A 17,809-nucleotide genomic window follows, 5' to 3' on the forward strand; every position below is an offset into this window, starting at 1 on the left:
CACTGTATTATAAAGTGGTAGTATTATTGCCTTGGGTCACTAAGATGGTGGCTTTTCATCACAGATGATATTTGTAAAAATCATTTCTTGTTAATCCTTCTACTTTCCTCCTCCACAGTCCAGTGTATCTTGATCTTAAGTACTGAAACATCATTTGGCTACATTTCTTACCCCTATCTATCTTAAATCCATCAATACCATTCAGATTGGACCATCTAAAACTTTTCATATTGTCATTTCTGTCTTTCCTCACTTACTAGATACAGACTATACACAGCAGTATCCCAAACTACATAACATATTCTCCTTGTCTATTGCACTGGCTAACTATTAACCAGCACAAACTGCGGAAGGGAACTATGAAAAGAAACATCTTGAAGGCGGTGGGTGAGCTGGGGAGGGAGAATCCATGTACTGTATTTATAACAGGCTTATTTGTTATTATACATCAAGAAAAACCATCTTATCTAGGCAAAAAAAAAAAAAAAATGACAGCAGCAGAAGCTCAGAGGTCAGGTTTCAGACTAACTGGTTGTAAAATGCTGAGCCCACCTTCCTCTTTTGTAAAATGGAACAATCACAGGACCACCCTCACAGGTGGAAAGAATTAGGGCAATAAAGCGTGTGACATACTTAGCTTAGGACCTGGCACATCGAATGAGCATCAGAACAGCATTTTCTTCACCGTCATCAACTGTAGCATGTTCTAAAATGTTTTCTGGCTCATAAACCCTTTATGCATATTGAATGAGCAAGCACCAAGTGGTGCTTGCCAAATGGCAAGCAAACTACGCTACTGTCATCTTTTTGTAATCTCTGGTCTCCATTCTCTTCTACAACCCAAGCAGCTCATTTATCATTTCTCTCCGAACAGAATTATATTTAAACAATGTGTGTTTCTGTGGGGCAGTTGCATGCACAGTTATGTTTGTATCCTGTTGACATCAATGCATAATAATGTTTTAAAGTTCTTACCTTCCAAATCACTCTCCTTGTTGTCAACTCACATGTCAACTGAGACCAGGAGACATAAAATTGCTAAGTACCTAGATCCATGCTTAGAATGCTGACAGATGTTCAGAATGCTGATAGTAAAAGATTCAGTCACAAATACATCTAGCATGATTCATTAACTCATAGTTTGGTTCAGAAAATCTTCACGGAGATTTTGGTTCTGTGCCACCAGCTGGGGATACCAACACGCGGTAATTTAGCCAGGTAGACAGATAGGTAAAAATGTAATTTCGGTATGTTTTATGTGTAGAATTTTTTAATGCTATTGGAGCACCGGGTAAACATAGTGGAAGTGAGGTTGGGGGGTAGAAGGGCAAAACATCAAGGAGGGCTCCCAAGAGGAAGGACCCTCTCAGCTAGACAACTGGAGAGGCTTTCAGGGCCTTCGAGACCAAGGGCAGTGTGATGGGCATGACACCATACCACTGTTCATAGTTAGATGACACTGGAATGAAATGTACCACACGGGGAGTGGTGGAGATAAGCACCAACCACATTACAGACAACCTTGTACAACTGTTGAGGAATTGGACTTTACACTGCTGGTAAAGTCAGTGGAGGATTTTAACCAGGGTAGTGACATGGTCAGACTACCATTATAACCCTAGATTGTATGCATTAGAGAAAATCTTTAAAATTACAGAATTCACCATTTGTTTTGTTGGATAATGAAATGAACACCCTCAGAGGGACTCACTCAACCATGTACCAATACCATGTAGCTGAATTTAGAACTTGAGTCTCCTGTGTTGTCAGCCAAGTTCTTCTGACTTTCCTGCATTGCCCCTCAAATGCTAGGGCACACATTTTCAGAGAAAGAGGCAAAACTGGGCCCCTTTGTAATCCAGCTCTTCTCCTAAGCAACTTATAAAAATTACACATGAATGATTCTGTCCTATTCTCCTTTGGGCCTTAAAAGAACAGACTTAAACATTTTTTTTTCCCTTTTTCAACATTTAAAGGAGATTTCACTTCTTGGTTTTACAATCTTGGTTCCACTAAAAATGTTAGATCCTACTCTGCCTGAATTGAAACCAAAATTACTTCATTATTTCTGTGTTGGTAACTTAATTGCTGAGGTTGCAACAATCAAAAATCCAGTCAAGAAACCTCTAGAAATAGCCTTTAAGTCATATGTTGTCACAAAATAGGAGGTGTTTTCTGTCTCTCACAAGTGCTTTGACTAAGTCAGCACTCCATCAAAAGGAACACAATAATTTAATATTCTGTCAAAGAATGGAATGCTTGTTTACCTGAAGTAATGAACTGATAAAAGGAACTTGCGTCTGTCTTGATTGATACAAAACTTACTCGAAGATTAACCTGGACAATCAAGTTCTTAAACTCGAAACACAATCACCTCTAAGAAAATAAAACCTAAATTCAAAATGAAAACAATCCCAAACTGTTGATCCTACATACTTACTAAATTCAACACATGCCAAAAAAAAAAAAAGAAGAAGAAAAGAAAAAAAGCTGTGAATGCAAAAATGAGTTTTGCTTGACAGCTGCAGCATTTACCTAGGTTTTCTGGGTACATAGCATGGTACTAGTCCTTCTCACATATTGGCTCATTTCATCCTCACAACCACTTAAGGAGTTAGACACTATTATAAACCTCATTTTACAAATGAGAAAATCAGAATGTTAGAAGAATTAAGTGACTCAGAATCCTCCATTTTGAAGAGATGACTCCAGATCTGTGAGTGTGCAAAGCTATAAATACATACTATATATATAAAATAGTTTGAGGCTCATTCTGGAAGGCATTAATAAACGCACAGTTCTCATATATTTAGAAAGTTTGGATTTTCATCACTCAAGGTTGAGAATAATAATATGACCCTAGGCCTCTGAATGGATGTGCTGTCTGTAGAGCACTGCTCTGTCAATTACCTCTCCGTCTCCAACAACTATGAAGCAGCCAAGTCGTGTGCCAGCATCCTTAGTTTCAAAGGGTCACGCTGACCTCGATCCAGACTCTTCACTAATCTCGGTTCACCGTTACACAGTCCCATTTCCCATAATCATCTCTATTCTCACTGGACCTTTCAATGACCACAGGTTTTAAATTGTTACAGCCATCATCCAAATGCAGCAAACTGACAGAAAACACAGCCTGGTGCATACTGATCTGTTTGCTGGTACAATTCGGCCCCTGAAGATCAGAGATACAAATTACTGAGCATCAATTCTGGGTCAGTCAATTTCCATGTAATACCTAATTTAATCTTTGTACCTTTCTGATTAAGTACTATTACTCTTATTACCCCATTATACATATGAGGACATTGGGGCCTAGAGAAAGAAAGAAAAGAACATGCACCTGGTCTTGGTGAATAATAGAGCTAGGACTTAGCTGCTTTGTGTCTGACTCCAAAGTCCATGCTCCGAGTGTCTAGCTGAGGCCAATGGGTCAAACACTTGCACAAACATAATTTAGTGCTGAACAGAATAGCTGGAAAACATGTGTTAAGTCTGAAAAATACTGCCATCTATGCTTCCTGAGCATTGATCAAGAATACAGATTTCTGAGCAATTTGATCAACAAACTTGAATGAAAACAAGAATTATTGTTGTCACTGCCATAATGACATGTATCTGTTTTAACTGGAATTTTCTATATTGTGCATTATATTGAGCAAGTCAATAAACATCGCTTCACGATTAAAAAAAAAGTCTGAGAAATACTTTTTTATAATAGTATGAATCTGTGAGTGACCGTCACAAAGCAGGTATACAATATATTATTTCTAAGTTAAAAAGGTAAGGCAGGGAGGGAACAAGAAAAGGAGGGAAGGTAGAGGGAGGAGAGAGGTAGGGGAGGGAGGGAGGAAAACTGCAAAGTATTTTTATTCCATTTTACAGGAGAGGAAATGCAATTAAGAAAAGGTTAAGCAAAGTTAAATAATTTGCCTAAGATCCCTTGGCAAGCTAGAGTCAGGAGCCAGAGGTAAAACCTACATGCTTTTGACACCAAAGCCATGCTCTTTCCTCTTCCTTGACAAGTGACTATTTCTGTTGATGCTAAAAAAGACTTTTCCTCCCAGGTAGAAAAAAGTAGGAAAAATCAGTCACCAGTTCATGGGAAGGACTCATGTTTGCCCCCCACCCCCAATTCCAGGTGTAGCGTAGACTTTTGGAATGCAGGCAGGTTCTGGTTCCAGACCGCCTGGTTCAGAAGCCAGCTCCCACCACGGATTAGCTCTGTAACCTTGGGCAGACGATAGAAAGAAGTAACTTTGCGCTAGGTAAACTATCTTGTGATTATAATTATACACAGTTAGCTCTTTTTCAGTGTTTGTGATAGTAGGGAATGAAAACAAATTATTCAGCACTAAAGTAAAGTTGAAGCCTGAGTTATTTAGAGAAATTGCTTCAGCTTTCCCTTCCATTCTGACGGTGGAGACTTTGCAATTAGAGTCACTTTCTTTAAGAAAGGAGCCATCGCTATTGATAAGCTTACCATTTGCTTAATGCTAAGGATACCAGTAAACGTTTATTTCTTATTTCCTATGTGCCAGGCACTGGACTAAGGGCTTTTTGTAGATTGTTTCATGTAGTCTTCATAACCACCTTTGAGAAATGTACTATTGTGCTCCATGTTTGGCAGATGGGGAAACTGAGGCTCAGAGGACTTCGTGCAGAGGCAACCGTCTAACTGCACTCTGGTTCAACACACCTCTGTTGTGCCGTCTCCTTCACATGCATTCAAATGATCCAGGACCTTTAGCTTTCATTTCCACTAAACCGACGAGGAAGTTACACCACGATGCTGCTGACGAGGGCACTCCAACAGCCATTGGTTTAAGAAAACATACTGTCCAGGCAGAAAAGGATTTTTTACCATTCATGCAGCTGGAAACAAGGAATTATAAAGCAAAGGTCGTCACTTCAATGACTGGTAGTTTTAAAAACCAGACATAAGCACGAAGACACCACTGTTAAATAGTTTTCCAATATGCACACAACCACTTACAATCCTTATTGAAAGCAGCATGAAAAGAGGGTCAGACAGAGCAAATTGATTAAAGTGATCCCTGAAGCATCTTTTATTCCAGTAAGTTATTTTGAAACACAATTTTAAAATACTTTAGAACCTGCCCTTTGCCAACAAAAGTACCATTTTATTTGAAAAACACCAAGGTTTTGAGAGCAAGTCTTAATTCCATACAGTAAAATAGCATTTTTACAGTTTCTAAGGGGCCTCTCTCACAATAGTCAGATAAGGCAGGCATTTGACAGCTAAGGAGATTGAAGTGAGAGAGGCTGGTGACCAGGCCCAGGCTCCCTGACTTGGGTGAGAATTATTGTTCCTCAAAACCATTTACACACCTGAGTGGGACTGAGCAGCTGGGTGAGAAGCCACCTGTCACTCACCCAGAACCTCAGCTCTGCCTGCCTCGGTCTTTTCCAAATAAGACGGAAAGCTATCATCTTTACACACAAATTTGGTGGAGGGAGGAAAGGTTGAGCCGTACATAGTGCATGTAAATGTATGTAATCATATACTTACATATGGGTACATTCTTCTGAAGTGGTTAAGAGAAATCTCGTCTTTAGAATTCAACAGCCTTAGCTTCCAATCCAAGCTCTTCCATTTAACTTGCATTTTTGTTTCTTTTAATCTTGGGCAAATTTTCTTAATCTCTCTGAACTTTAGGTTCCGTATTTGTTAAAAAAAAACAATGATATCGACAAGTAGATACTTCATAACATATTTTCTTTTTTTTTTTTTTTTGAGAATCAAATGAGATATACCTGTGCAGTTTGTGGCACAGTGCCTCATTGCGGTGAGTAATCAACAGATAGGTATTAACTTATTAACTAGTCTTATTATTTCCTTATTCAAGAAGCTGCTCTTTTTCTTAAACTGCTTGTCTTTTTGGCCTATTTTGTATAACTGTTTCCTTCCTCAGAAAGAGGAGAAAAGTAAAGGAGATAAAATTGGGGTGGGGGGGGCAGGTAATTTGTTTAATTTGCTAAGACTGCTTATGAGTGTGAAAGAAGGTAGGTAACACATAAATAAGGCAGTTAAAGTATTAATCTCTAAGGATTATTTTAATTCATTTATTCATGCAAGCCCTAGAGCCAAAGGCAAGAATTGCTAAAAATGAATTTATTTCTTACACCATGCGCATTTGCCGTAATGGTTCACTATTCCAGCAGAGAAGAAAACGATTATTTACTAAGTGCAAGTCACTGTGCACTTAGACACTCAATCAGCACATCAACACTGCAACGGAATAGGTCATTTTTTTTCTGCACCCATTTTAACGACGGGGAAAGTAAAGTTCAGAGAGGTCGCACAGCCAGTACGTGGCAGAACCAATATTACACTTGATCTTTAACTCAATCCAATGTTTTCTGTTTTCTCACATGGCGCCCAGTTTTGCTTAGTAAACGACGTTGCATAGTCACTGAAAATAATGCTGTGAATGGTGAAAAAAGTAGCCTTTCCAATCATCCACCAAATACATTTGTGTGCATAATAGACACAGTCCAGCAGTTAAAATTTGCCTTCTGTTTTTTTTTAAAAAAAACAAGAAAGAAAAAGAAAAAAGCTTCTAAAAAGTGCATTAGCACCTAACAACCTGAATCGGGCTTTTATTCCTTCCACAACATTAAGTAAGAATCTGAAAGGAGCCATTCTGCTAGGCAACTGAAATCATGAAATTTTTGTTGTCCAAATTCTTTAACTGGCAGCTGTTTCTAATATCTGAATTGCATTTGTTTTTGATTCAATGTTCCTATAAACAGAATGTGCATCTTTGAGGTACCGAATAAGCCACACAAATGCACTGTGGTTGTGCCAGCTAAATCTCTTTGGGTGTTAATCTTGGCAACACACACTTGGAGTTGGCAGGGGAAAGACCTTATCTGAGTTTCCTCATCAGCAAAATGGGGTTTAAAAAAAAAAAAATGTACCTACCTCCCAGAAGAAAAGTTCTATGAATTAATTAATCTTGGAACTGTTTTCTGCAGAGTGCCACCCTGGCATGATCTTATTACCAGGGTGATTTGATTTTATAAAACAATGATGGAAGCCATTTAAAATTGCTATACATTCAAAGGTCAACTTTTGACGCGTGCTACAGTAAATTTCACTCCTTCTAGCTGAAGGAATCATTTATGGATCATTTATGTATGACATTTGTACAGAAGTAGAGCAATAAACTGTCAAATCAGTTTTGGATTTAAAAGCCTAAGAATAAAAAAGACTCAAGTTTCAAATGGGGACAAAAAAGAAGTCCATTATTTTCTAAGACACAGAGTACTATGACAATGGTACATTATAAACAAACATACAAAGTTTTAAGAATCCTTTCCTGGGCAGGGGTTAAGAATTTCTTTAAAATGTTATAATCTGTTGCAAAAACAATGAAAGGATTATATAAACCCTACTTTGTAGTTCTGTGTTTTTCAACATAGAATTTCATCCAATATTTAAAACATTATGCTAATACCTCCCTTTCACTTTTCATGATTGTTTTCTAACTCCTTTATTATCCGTGCATTTCAGTGCCCATTTGGACCACCTGGAGGGACAAAGCACCTGCCATGCCCCTGTTCTGTGACTGTTTCTATCTAACAAGCAGTAGAATGACATGTGCTAGAGTCAGTCCTCAGCCTAATTGAACAAATCAGAGATCTCTGGGTAGAGCCAGCTGAATAGATAACTTTCCAAAATCGCCAGAGATCTGTACTAAAGCAATCGTGGAGGTCTTAGTTGGTCATCAAAAATGTAAATCCCTAATGCGTTAACCATTTCAGAAGCATTAAATTGTAGGTTTACATAGAACCATAAATAATGTTGTGTGATTGCTGAGGTTTGTTTTGCAATCCTCAGGTTTTCTAGATCACATTAGAAATCATTTTACATGAAACACTTCTACCCTTCCTTCCTCCCCCTCATCTAAAGTTTTGCTGTGAATATAAATGTTGACAGCCACCCATATGGACAACACATGCCAGGAGGGGAGCAAGGCCTTTATAACACAACCCACTTTCTCCGCAACATTCTTCTTGGAAATCAAGAAACCTATGTGGTTTCACAAGGCAGTGTCTAGAAGGGCACTGAGAAAACGATTCCAAGTAAACAGTAAAAACTCAGCACCAGGGGGTCCCTAACAGTAGACATAGGCATTATTTAATTGTAATTTTTAGAGGTGACCTGGTTTACTCAAACACTTGCATTTAGAAGAAACAAGTCAATGATGAGATGAAAGGTCTTTGGTTTCAGAGATTTTGTGTCAAGGTGAAAAAGAGGCACAAGTTCTAAGCACTCACAGGGCTTTTGTTCAGAAGATGAACTTCTGCTCCTGAAAGGGCAACAGAGTATGTGTAAACAAGACAAACACAAGGGCTGCCCCAGAACCTCTGCAGTGCTCTTTCCTCCCAGGCCTGCAGCAAGGCACATTATGCAGCTGGGGTGCCCTTTCTGCAAAGGTGAAGGAGGCTGAGGTTTGCTTTTCAAGTGAGCACTGAGGATGGCATTCTTGACCATCCTTTGCGCCCTTTTGCATGGTCACCCTAGAGAGCGAAGGCATTCTTTGCAAGCAAGGCAATCACCCAATTTTTGAGCTGTTTTCTGTGCACCCTGAATGCAGAAGAGCCACCCTAACTGCCCTCATGAAGACCACATTTTCTTGAGCAGCATTCAAAGCCCCAAAGCAGCAGCTACACCTGCAAAGTCAGTGCTGAATTCCTGAATCCAGGTAACCAAAAGATAGCTACCGCTGCTTTCTGGTCTGCATGATTGCCTCAATTCTGAACTTTGTTTTAATGGGTAGCTCACTAGACTCTGCCTGTGCTTAGAAAAGAAGAGTATTATTGTCATTGTCACTGCTATATTTTTTGAGGAATCCATGGTCTCTTGGCTGGAGGAGGGGATCCGGCTGCTCTTTGAATATTTTCCTGTCAACAATGAGAAAGGACTGCCCAGACTTCTAACTGCTCTGGACAACACGCTGGTGGTTACTGGGCTTGCCACCACTCTCCACTGAGGTCAATCCTAGACTCTAAGAAAAGGATGCAGGTGAGAGGTGTTCCAGAGATGGTGCTGGAGCTGCAAAAATCCTCTGTATAGTGTCTTCCGCAGGAACTGCCTTTCCCTGAGGCGGGAGGGCTGTTCCCTCCCCTTCCAACCTCTGTGTCTCCTGCTGTAGACCCCTCCTCTTCACTATCTTCTGAATATTCACGCCAGGGTGTGATTCAGAGATACTACAAGATTCAGTGACTTGCCCAAGACTTGCCCAGACTTGCATAAGACTGAGACTCAGTGACTGGCACTGGAGCGGGAGCCAAGTGCAGGACCCATTCCACTGACTCTCCCCACTAATGCTTTTTCAACCCCATGATCAGATTCTTTCCATTGCTGGTGCACGTACGTAGATATTGGAGCCCCCGGAGCAGAAAAGACCAGCAAAGAGGGAGGCACTCATTACCTTCGGGAAGCTTACATTTAAAGATCAGAAGAGAGAAAGTAAAGATCCTCTTTAACAATGGACATTGCTAAAATAGGAAGGTGTAAATACCATTTTTGTTATAGAGAAATGTCAAGTACCAGGTGAAAGGGCTAAAGTAGAACAGTCTAAATTTAAATCTCCTTCATTGCTCTCCATTGGCTGGTTCTTAAACATAAGACAGTGGTTATAATTGGCATTTGCACCAACAATGGTACATAAATCGCAGAATCGAAGGCAGCTTAAATGTCATCTGGTTCAAACCTCTATTCTACTAGAATCTTAAAAACAGAAAATTGCAGAACTGGAAGGCACTTAGAAATCACCTAGTCCTGGTCTCATTTTACAGTTGAGGAAACTGAGGTTTGGAGAGATTCAAATACCTTCCCAAAGTCATACAACTTGGTATCCAAGCTAATAAAAGAACTCCATCCCTAATACCCAAGTCAATGGGCAGCCTAGAAAAACAGTGAAATGTAGCCCAAAGGCAAAGAGAGCAACATAAAGAACAGTTTTCCTTTAGATGATACACATCATGATCTTAAAAAAAAGAACCATGAGGTCTAATGATAAGAAAATCACCCCCCACCAACTCCTTTATTTCTGGATAGAAGGAAATAGGTAGAAATAGGATAACTACAATTCTCTCAGCCCCTACCTAAACAGTTTTTAGTGTGCCCACGATTAAGTGAAAAGGCAAAAAACATTTTGCTGCATCTATCAATCAGTAAAGCTACAGTCAAAGATTTCCATGAGACAAAGTCTATGCAAAATAACCTTGAAAACAGCATATGTCACAAAAGCATCCTGGCATTGCCTCAATTTGTTTTATAAATTGTTCTGACTACACAGGTGACTTACTCCAAAAACAGAGTCTCCTGCAGCTGTTTGTGATTCATGTAATAGAGAACAAAGATAAAAGATCACTCCTCAGAGATTTATAACCAAATGCCTTACCCTAAGTTACAAAAGGAACATTAAGGTAATCGAGAAAAGAAAAAAAAAAATCTCCCAAACTTGCATAATGGAAAAAAAAAAAAAATCTCACTGCAGGTTGCCTGGGAAAGACAAAAAGACACCCTGCAGAAATGAATGCATGGCCTCACTCAGAAGATCAAGTGCAAGAACACTAGGGATAGGAAGCTGACTACCTCTCCAGTCTAAACTAAAATAAACCCTCAGAATCATGCAAGGGGAACTTAGAAAGCAAGAGAGTGGAAACATAGAAGCGAATCAGAGATGGTGATATTCCCATTTTCCATTTCTACTTGAAATTCTAATTCTCTCATTCACTTTCACTTTCAAAGAAAAACTTGAAAGAATTCAAAATCCCTCAGACCACATATACCGTGTTTCCCCGAAAATAAGACCAGGTCTTATATTAATTTTTGCTCCAACAGATGCATTAGGGCTTATGTTCAGGGGATGTCATCCTGAAAAATCGTGCCAGGGCTTATCTTCCGGTTAGGTCTTATTTTCGGGGAAACGCGGTAGTATGTAGACTTTGTTTTCACACATTCCTAGTTTGATGTGTGTTAATTACAGTCTATAAACAGATATCAGCCTACCTTAATAGAAGGTACTGATCCACAGGTTCAGATTTATGGTCTCTGTGCTTTGCATCATTTACCTGCAATAGCCAGTTTTTCTCTGGGTTGTAAGCTATCTGGCAGGTAATTCTCTTCTCAGGAACAATAAATTCACACTAACTACAGGAAGCCACTGTGCTCGGATAAATTATATATATATATATATATATATAAAATCTTGTTTAGTCCTTACAACCACCATGTGAGAAAACTCTATAACTATTTTATAACCATCAGACAGATTACAAAATGGAATTCCCAAGAACTTTAACCATTTGCCTAAGGTTATTTGTCTCACCAGTGGTAAAACAGGAATTAGAATCTAAGATCTTTCCACTACAGCTGAGGTGCTCCCTAGACATGGATGGGGAAGGGCACATAGAGTGGGGTTCCATGGACTATGCATAAAAATCTCTAATATTCAGACTATCCATTTGGCAGGGATGTGTTTTTTTTATAAATATTATTTCTGGTGATGGAAAGATTTCAACATATCATTAAAGAACAAATGTGACTCACAATTTGCTATGTTCAATCCAGCAGTTAGACATAAATCAAATTTAGCAATTTTAATTGGTTTGGCTCAGGCCTTCAGATTTCCATATGGTTATTTTCCTTGTTTTATGTTAAATGTAATTGACTTAGCACTTGAGTTTTAAAATCTTGGCAGCATGTATCAATTAAAAGCTACACAAAATAGAATTATTCAAAGCATACATTACAAATGGAGTGATTTTAAGGACAAGGTGAAAAAAATGCTCTTTTCATAAATGTTAATATTTTTCTATGAACTTACAGATAAACTTCATACAGACAAAAGAGGGATATTTTCTTGGAATAACAAAAGCCAACAAGCATTCTATTTGCCTTTTTTCCAAGAACTAATAATGTGTGCTTAAAATGGCCTTTTCTACACTGTTTGCAAAATGAATTTTTTCTTAGTATTTCTAAAACTGACAGCAGTCAGGAAAACTCTCACAAACCTTTTCAAAACTAAAATGTAAGTAGGTACAACATCAATAAACATGGTGCCAAGCCCATTAAACTGATGTCACCTTTTTAAAATGGTCTTGCAAAATTTACTGCCCAATTGTCATTTAATATACTAGTATATCAGAGTATTACGTTGAAATAAATGTTCTTCATTGACATCGATGTTCTTTCTAAACCAGAGCCACAGTTACCTTCAGAAACTGGAAAACCATACAATGTGAATAAAATGCAATCAGAAATCTGAAAAATGCAAAACGCATTCATTCCTGTGGACTTGTGACTAAATTTATTGCTACAACTGCTCCTCATGACTACTGTCCATGTAATTATTGTCCAAATACTTAAGTCCAGCACATGTGCTAAATAAATGAAAGGATCATTTATCAAACTCCGAGTGGTTATTGATGGAATTTTCACACTTATTTAGTTTGACTGAAAACCTGGTATACCTGTGATTCTTGGAGAGCTGCATAATTCAAGTTAAAGTTTATTATTATTATTATTATTACTATTTTAAATTTCCATGTTATATCTTGGGTAATATATAGATATATCTTTGGAGAGTACAGAACTGTTGGCCTAAAATAAAGCTCTGGTATTGATGTCATCTTTATAAATGACCACTTAAGCTATTGATTTAATAGCTCTTCCTCCTTTGTGAGGAGAACATTAGATTCGATAGGACAATTCATCTTACTTTTTAGTGTCTGATTCCCTTATGCTACTTCCTCTCCACCCATACAGAGTAGCACAGAAAATATCTTCGTAACTTTTGGATTAGAAAATTTAGCAATATGAACGAGGATCGAACCCTCTCCCCCCATTTCCATGGATTATTTTATTGATTTCATGCTATTTCCAATGCCCCCCTTTTCCGTGGCAAGAATGTGGAATTGCTAGAAGTATCCCTAAGGAAAACCTTGAAGGTCATTGGATCCCAGGCAATGAATGCCTTCATTCAACAAGGGCATGGCCCTCCTGTGCAGGCAAGTCCTTTAACATCAGCAAGTTCCCCCAAAGGGCTTGCACTTTAACTTGGTCTGAGCGGGTCACATTTCTAAAATATTTAGCTGTCTCAAAAGTCCCTGGTCGGCAGCACAGAACGTTTCAGGCTAGACAGACCTCTTTCTAGTTTTCAATGGAAGTATTCCATGTAATCCGATTTACACAGCCATTGAATCAAAGTGGGAAAGGAGATTACAGGAGATTTGTTTCGCAAAGCAAGGGTGCAAGGATCATCAATCCTACTGACTCTCAAAGTGACATGATAGTACATCGCCCCCCTTTGGAGTGTTGGTCATTAACTTGATCTGTCTCCAGTGTTCTTGTTTAAATAGAAAGAAGGTGTGGGCTCTCTGAACGAGCAGGTAGTGATTTCTCTACCCAGACCTCACCACTACCATTCATGGGAGTAGATGCCACTGTCACAAGGAATTGGTTCCCTGCCCTTGCTTATTATTCCGCAAAGCAGAAAGCTTGTAGAAATCAAGTAATGCCATTAAAACTTCTCTTGTTGCCTGAGTCTTTAACATTTGCATTTCAACAGCACACTGTGGTGATCAATGTTCTGCTTATAAACTAATGTGTTTGCAAGAGGAATCTGCACACCTTCTCTTAGCCTAAGGCTGCTGCTCTAGAAAGGACACAAAACTTTCTGCTAGGCAATATCCCTTTCCCCTGCCCTTTTCCACGCCGGTGCAATGGGCTCGATTCTTCTTACTTCCTTCTGAATGTGTACATTTCCCAAGCCTAGACAACTATTTAAAATATGATACAAAGCAGGCCATTTCATAAAACATTTCCATCACCTGGATGTCTTCATTCTCAACTGACGATTTGTACAACCCCCAATTTCCCTTTTCCTCCAACATTTCTACCCCTTCGACACATTTCAGGAATTGCAATGTCCGACAGAACCTCTGGGGGGTAAAAGGGCAGCCTTACCCAACCCGCGGCAGATATACAGAACAATTCCAAAGGGGAGAACTGAGAAGAGGTAAGAACTGCAGTGGTGAAAAAAACTATGAAAAGGAGTACCATGGCGTCCCTTTCTATACAAGCCACATATTTGATTCAAGGGGGAAAAATCTAATTGTACCCTAGATTTTATATCTATCCACTGTGTTTATGTATAATGGACAATTTAGCAGCACCGGGAATTACCTCAATAACTATCATTAGAGGTGCCCATTTAAAAACAAACAAACAAAAAAAAAAAACAACTTTCTCTTCTGTAATGAAAAAAGGTGAGTGCAGTGTGGAGGTATTACCCCCACCCCCTACCCCCCCACTCCTCACCCCACCCCCCACCCCCGAGCTCTCTGGGGAGCTCACCCAGAGCCTCAAACCCCGCGAATGCCGCTGGGAGCCAAGTTTCCCCCGGCTGGCTGGGCAGGTTTCCGCCCCGCGGACGCAGAGCGCTGCGGCTAAGGAACTCGGGGTTGGCTTCGCTCCCGGCGCTGCACCCGCGTGGCCACGAGCCCCGCGCCCACCTGGGGACTGCACAGAAATCTGGGTTCGAGAGCGAGCGAGCGTGGCGTACAGGGAACTGTTTTATAATCTCCCGGAATCCACGGGAAAATGTCACCCGTGCAAAGACATGCCTTCTCGTGGTTACTTAAATTCTCCGGCCAAAGAGCTGGTCCTTCCTCGTTACAGCAACTACGCACGGCTCCCAACTGACAGCTCTAAACTTAACGGCTGCAAACTTGACACCGCTCCCTCTCATCACTCCCACTCCTCCTCTCTCGCTGGCTCACCCGGCCCGGGAGGCTCCGGCTCGCACGCCACACCCGCCTCCCCCGCACCTTCTTGGCAGGTCCCGCGGGCACAGCCCCGGGCTCCCAGGCAGCCCGTGCCGGGACGCGCCGGCCTCAGGGCACGATTTTCTAGAAAAGCCAACCAGCGCCTGGGCGCGCCCTACTCACTTGTGTCTTCTTCATAAGGAAAGGCTGCGCTGTGATCCAGCCCAGGCAGCAGTGTGGCGACTCCGTTTAGCTGTTCTGGAGCTCCAGCATATTGCACGAGCAGCGGCTGCAGATAGTCCACGCATTGGGCAGCCCGAGCGCAGCACGTTCTCCACCGCCGGTGCTTCCCGCGGCGATCCCGGACCCGGCGCGAGGCGGCGAGCTAAGCCCGGGCCCGCGCGCCGCCAGCACTTTTATATAGCTCCCTCCCGCCTGCTCCAGACACGCCTCCTTCCCTTCCGGAGCCCTGGGGAAGCGAGTTGGGGCAGTGGCGCGGGGGGAGACCAGGGAGGGCGATCAGAGCGCCGTGAATGCCCCAAAAGTTGGATAGATCAGGCCAAGCTCGTCCCCTCGCCTGGGGGCCCCCGGCGCGTACTGGCGGGAGGCCACCGGAGCGCGGAGAACGAAGCTTAACCTGCAGCCGCTGCTGGCTCTGCCGGCCAGGCTTGGCGAGTCCTTGCTTGGCCTCTCAGCTCCGCAGGAGTTCACCTGGCACCGCCCGCGGACAGACAAAATACCTCGCTCGTTGGCGAGGGCCGGGACTCCCTGTTTTATGCGGAGGTGCTGTGAGACAGGACTTCACTTAGGAGCAAAGAATGCACCTCGCCAGCTTTAGGAAAATAAAAAAGCTTAATTGGGTTTAGTTAGGCCATTGTCTTACCCCCCCCCCATATATATTTACAATTACTTTAGTGAATGAATATTTAATAATTAAAATAATTGTTGACTCAGGGCTAAGTATTGCTATTTTCTGAATGGTTCGCTGCTGCTTCTTTAGAAATTAAGATTGAAAGTGAAGCGATAGATTATTAACCCCCATGAATGTCTCTGAAGTTGGACAGATGAGGCCAAGTGCATACACTCCTGAAATGTATCATTATGGTCTAACAGAAAGGGAAATGAATTTGAGCAAGACTGATTCTATTTCAGATTCTACTGTAGGCTCTATAAACTTGCCCCAAAGTAAGGGTTTAGCAGTGTGGCATGCATAGCTTTAAAGGTTCCCACGGTGATTTTAGGTGGTAGCCAGATAAACATTTTTGTTTATTTTGTCAATAAACAAAATTAAAACGTGTTAAAACGAGTATAAATTAAAACGTGTCTTTTAAAAATATACACTATGTAACATATTAATACACATATATGAGCTGTGATCAAACAATATAGTGAATGTTTAAATTTAAAAAATGTATTATAGTAAAAGGCACATTGACACTAATCCCCCTGTCTTCCAACACATTTTTCCCATCGTTCTTGCCACTTTCTGAAGCAGTTCTGGAAGTCCTATTTGGTATCTTTATTGCGCTGCTGTGGCTGCCTCGATGTCCTGAATTGGTTCAAAATGTTTACCTTTTATGGTCATTTTACATTGAGGAAGAGCCAGAAGTCACAGTGTCAGATCCCAGATCCAGTGAATAAGGTGGATGAGAATACACCGTGGTGTTTTTGTTTGACAGAAATCACTGTACCAGAAGCTCTGCATGACAGACAGCCTTTCCATTGTGATCACAAAATACGGTGAATGCTGCTGTCCAGTGCCATCCAACCGAAAGGCAGGGATCTTCAAAACGGAAAGCAGAGCATCAAACCTTAGTACCATGTTTCCCCGAAAATAAGACCTAGCCGGACAATCAGCTCTAACACGTCTTTTGGAGCAAAGACTAATATAAAACCCGGTCTTATTTTACTATAAGACCAGGTTAATAATATAATATGTTAAAACAAAATATAATATAATATAATAATACCTGGTCTTATTTTTGCTCCAAACAACCCATTAGAGCTGATTGTCCGGTTAGGTCTTATTTTCGGGGAAACATGGTAACAGTGTGTGTGACAAGTTTCAACGTGTTCTGTGCAATCAGTTGGGTGTGAGCTATGGTTGAGAGAAGGTGTTTTTAAAAGTGTGTCATAAATCATCCTCCATCATGACAATGCTCCGTGTCACACATCACTTCTGGTAGGACAATTTCTGTCAGATAAAAATATTGTGGTGTGTTCTCATCGACTTTATTCACCGATCTGGCATCATATGACTTCTGGTTCTTCCCCAAAGTCAAAATGACCATGTAAGGTAAATGTTTTGAATAGATTCAGGACATTGAGGCAGCCATGATAGCTCAATAAAGACATTCACGAAAGAGGACTTCCAGAACTGCTTCAGAAAGTGGCAAGAATGGTAGGATAGGTGTGTTCAAAGCAAGAGGGAGTATTTTGAGGGGGATTAATGGCTATGTGTTTTTTACTATTTAAACTCACCATATTTAAACTCACCATATTGTTTCATCACACCATATAGATATAGATATAGATAGAGATAGAGATATATAGATATATAGATATATATATATATATGACATCAAACAGATGATTCCAGCTTTATTGCATCTTAGAAAAAAGTTTGAAGGGCCAATTTAAAGTCAACTTAATGTATAACATTAAATAAATAACTTGTACCAAAGGAAGGTGTATATGACAAAAACCATGAAGTTGGAAGAATTACTGAAGCTTGGGAAACATCAGTCTAACCATACTAATTTTATGAAACCAGTAGGAAGTAATGGCCTAATAAGTTAGATGAAGTGAAAAGAAACCAGGGAGTGGACCTATCAGAAATTAAGTTCAATTTATTTTCATTCGACTCATTAGTTCATCTCAATACTCATATTCATCTCCTACGGTACACTGTCATGCTCTTCTCTCCCTTCCTTCCCCCTTTCCTTATTTTCCTCAGTTCTCATTGCCTCTAGCTACGTCATCACTGACTTTCTCATCCATAATT

General features: G+C 40.5%; 1 protein-coding gene across 3 annotated transcripts in view; it reads right to left on the minus strand.

The window, feature by feature from the left end:
* Window positions 1-15,488, minus strand: part of KITLG (KIT ligand) — an 88,530-nt gene extending 73,042 nt beyond the window's left edge. For 2 of the 3 annotated variants that reach the window (XM_088801117.1, XM_019742154.3), the window contains exon 1: window positions 14,989-15,488. In XM_088801117.1, the coding sequence (XP_088657243.1) occupies window positions 14,989-15,003 (15 nt within the window). In that variant the 5' untranslated portion in view covers window positions 15,004-15,488. The remainder of the gene's footprint in view (window positions 1-14,988) is intronic. The other variant, XM_019742153.3, reaches the window with a different exon arrangement.
* Between the last annotated feature and the right edge of the window lie 2,321 nt (window positions 15,489-17,809).

This window comes from Rhinolophus sinicus, chromosome 1, assembly GCF_057876585.1.
Source record: "Rhinolophus sinicus isolate RSI-liver-muscle chromosome 1, RSI-T2T, whole genome shotgun sequence".
Lineage (NCBI taxonomy): Eukaryota > Metazoa > Chordata > Mammalia > Chiroptera > Rhinolophidae > Rhinolophus > Rhinolophus sinicus.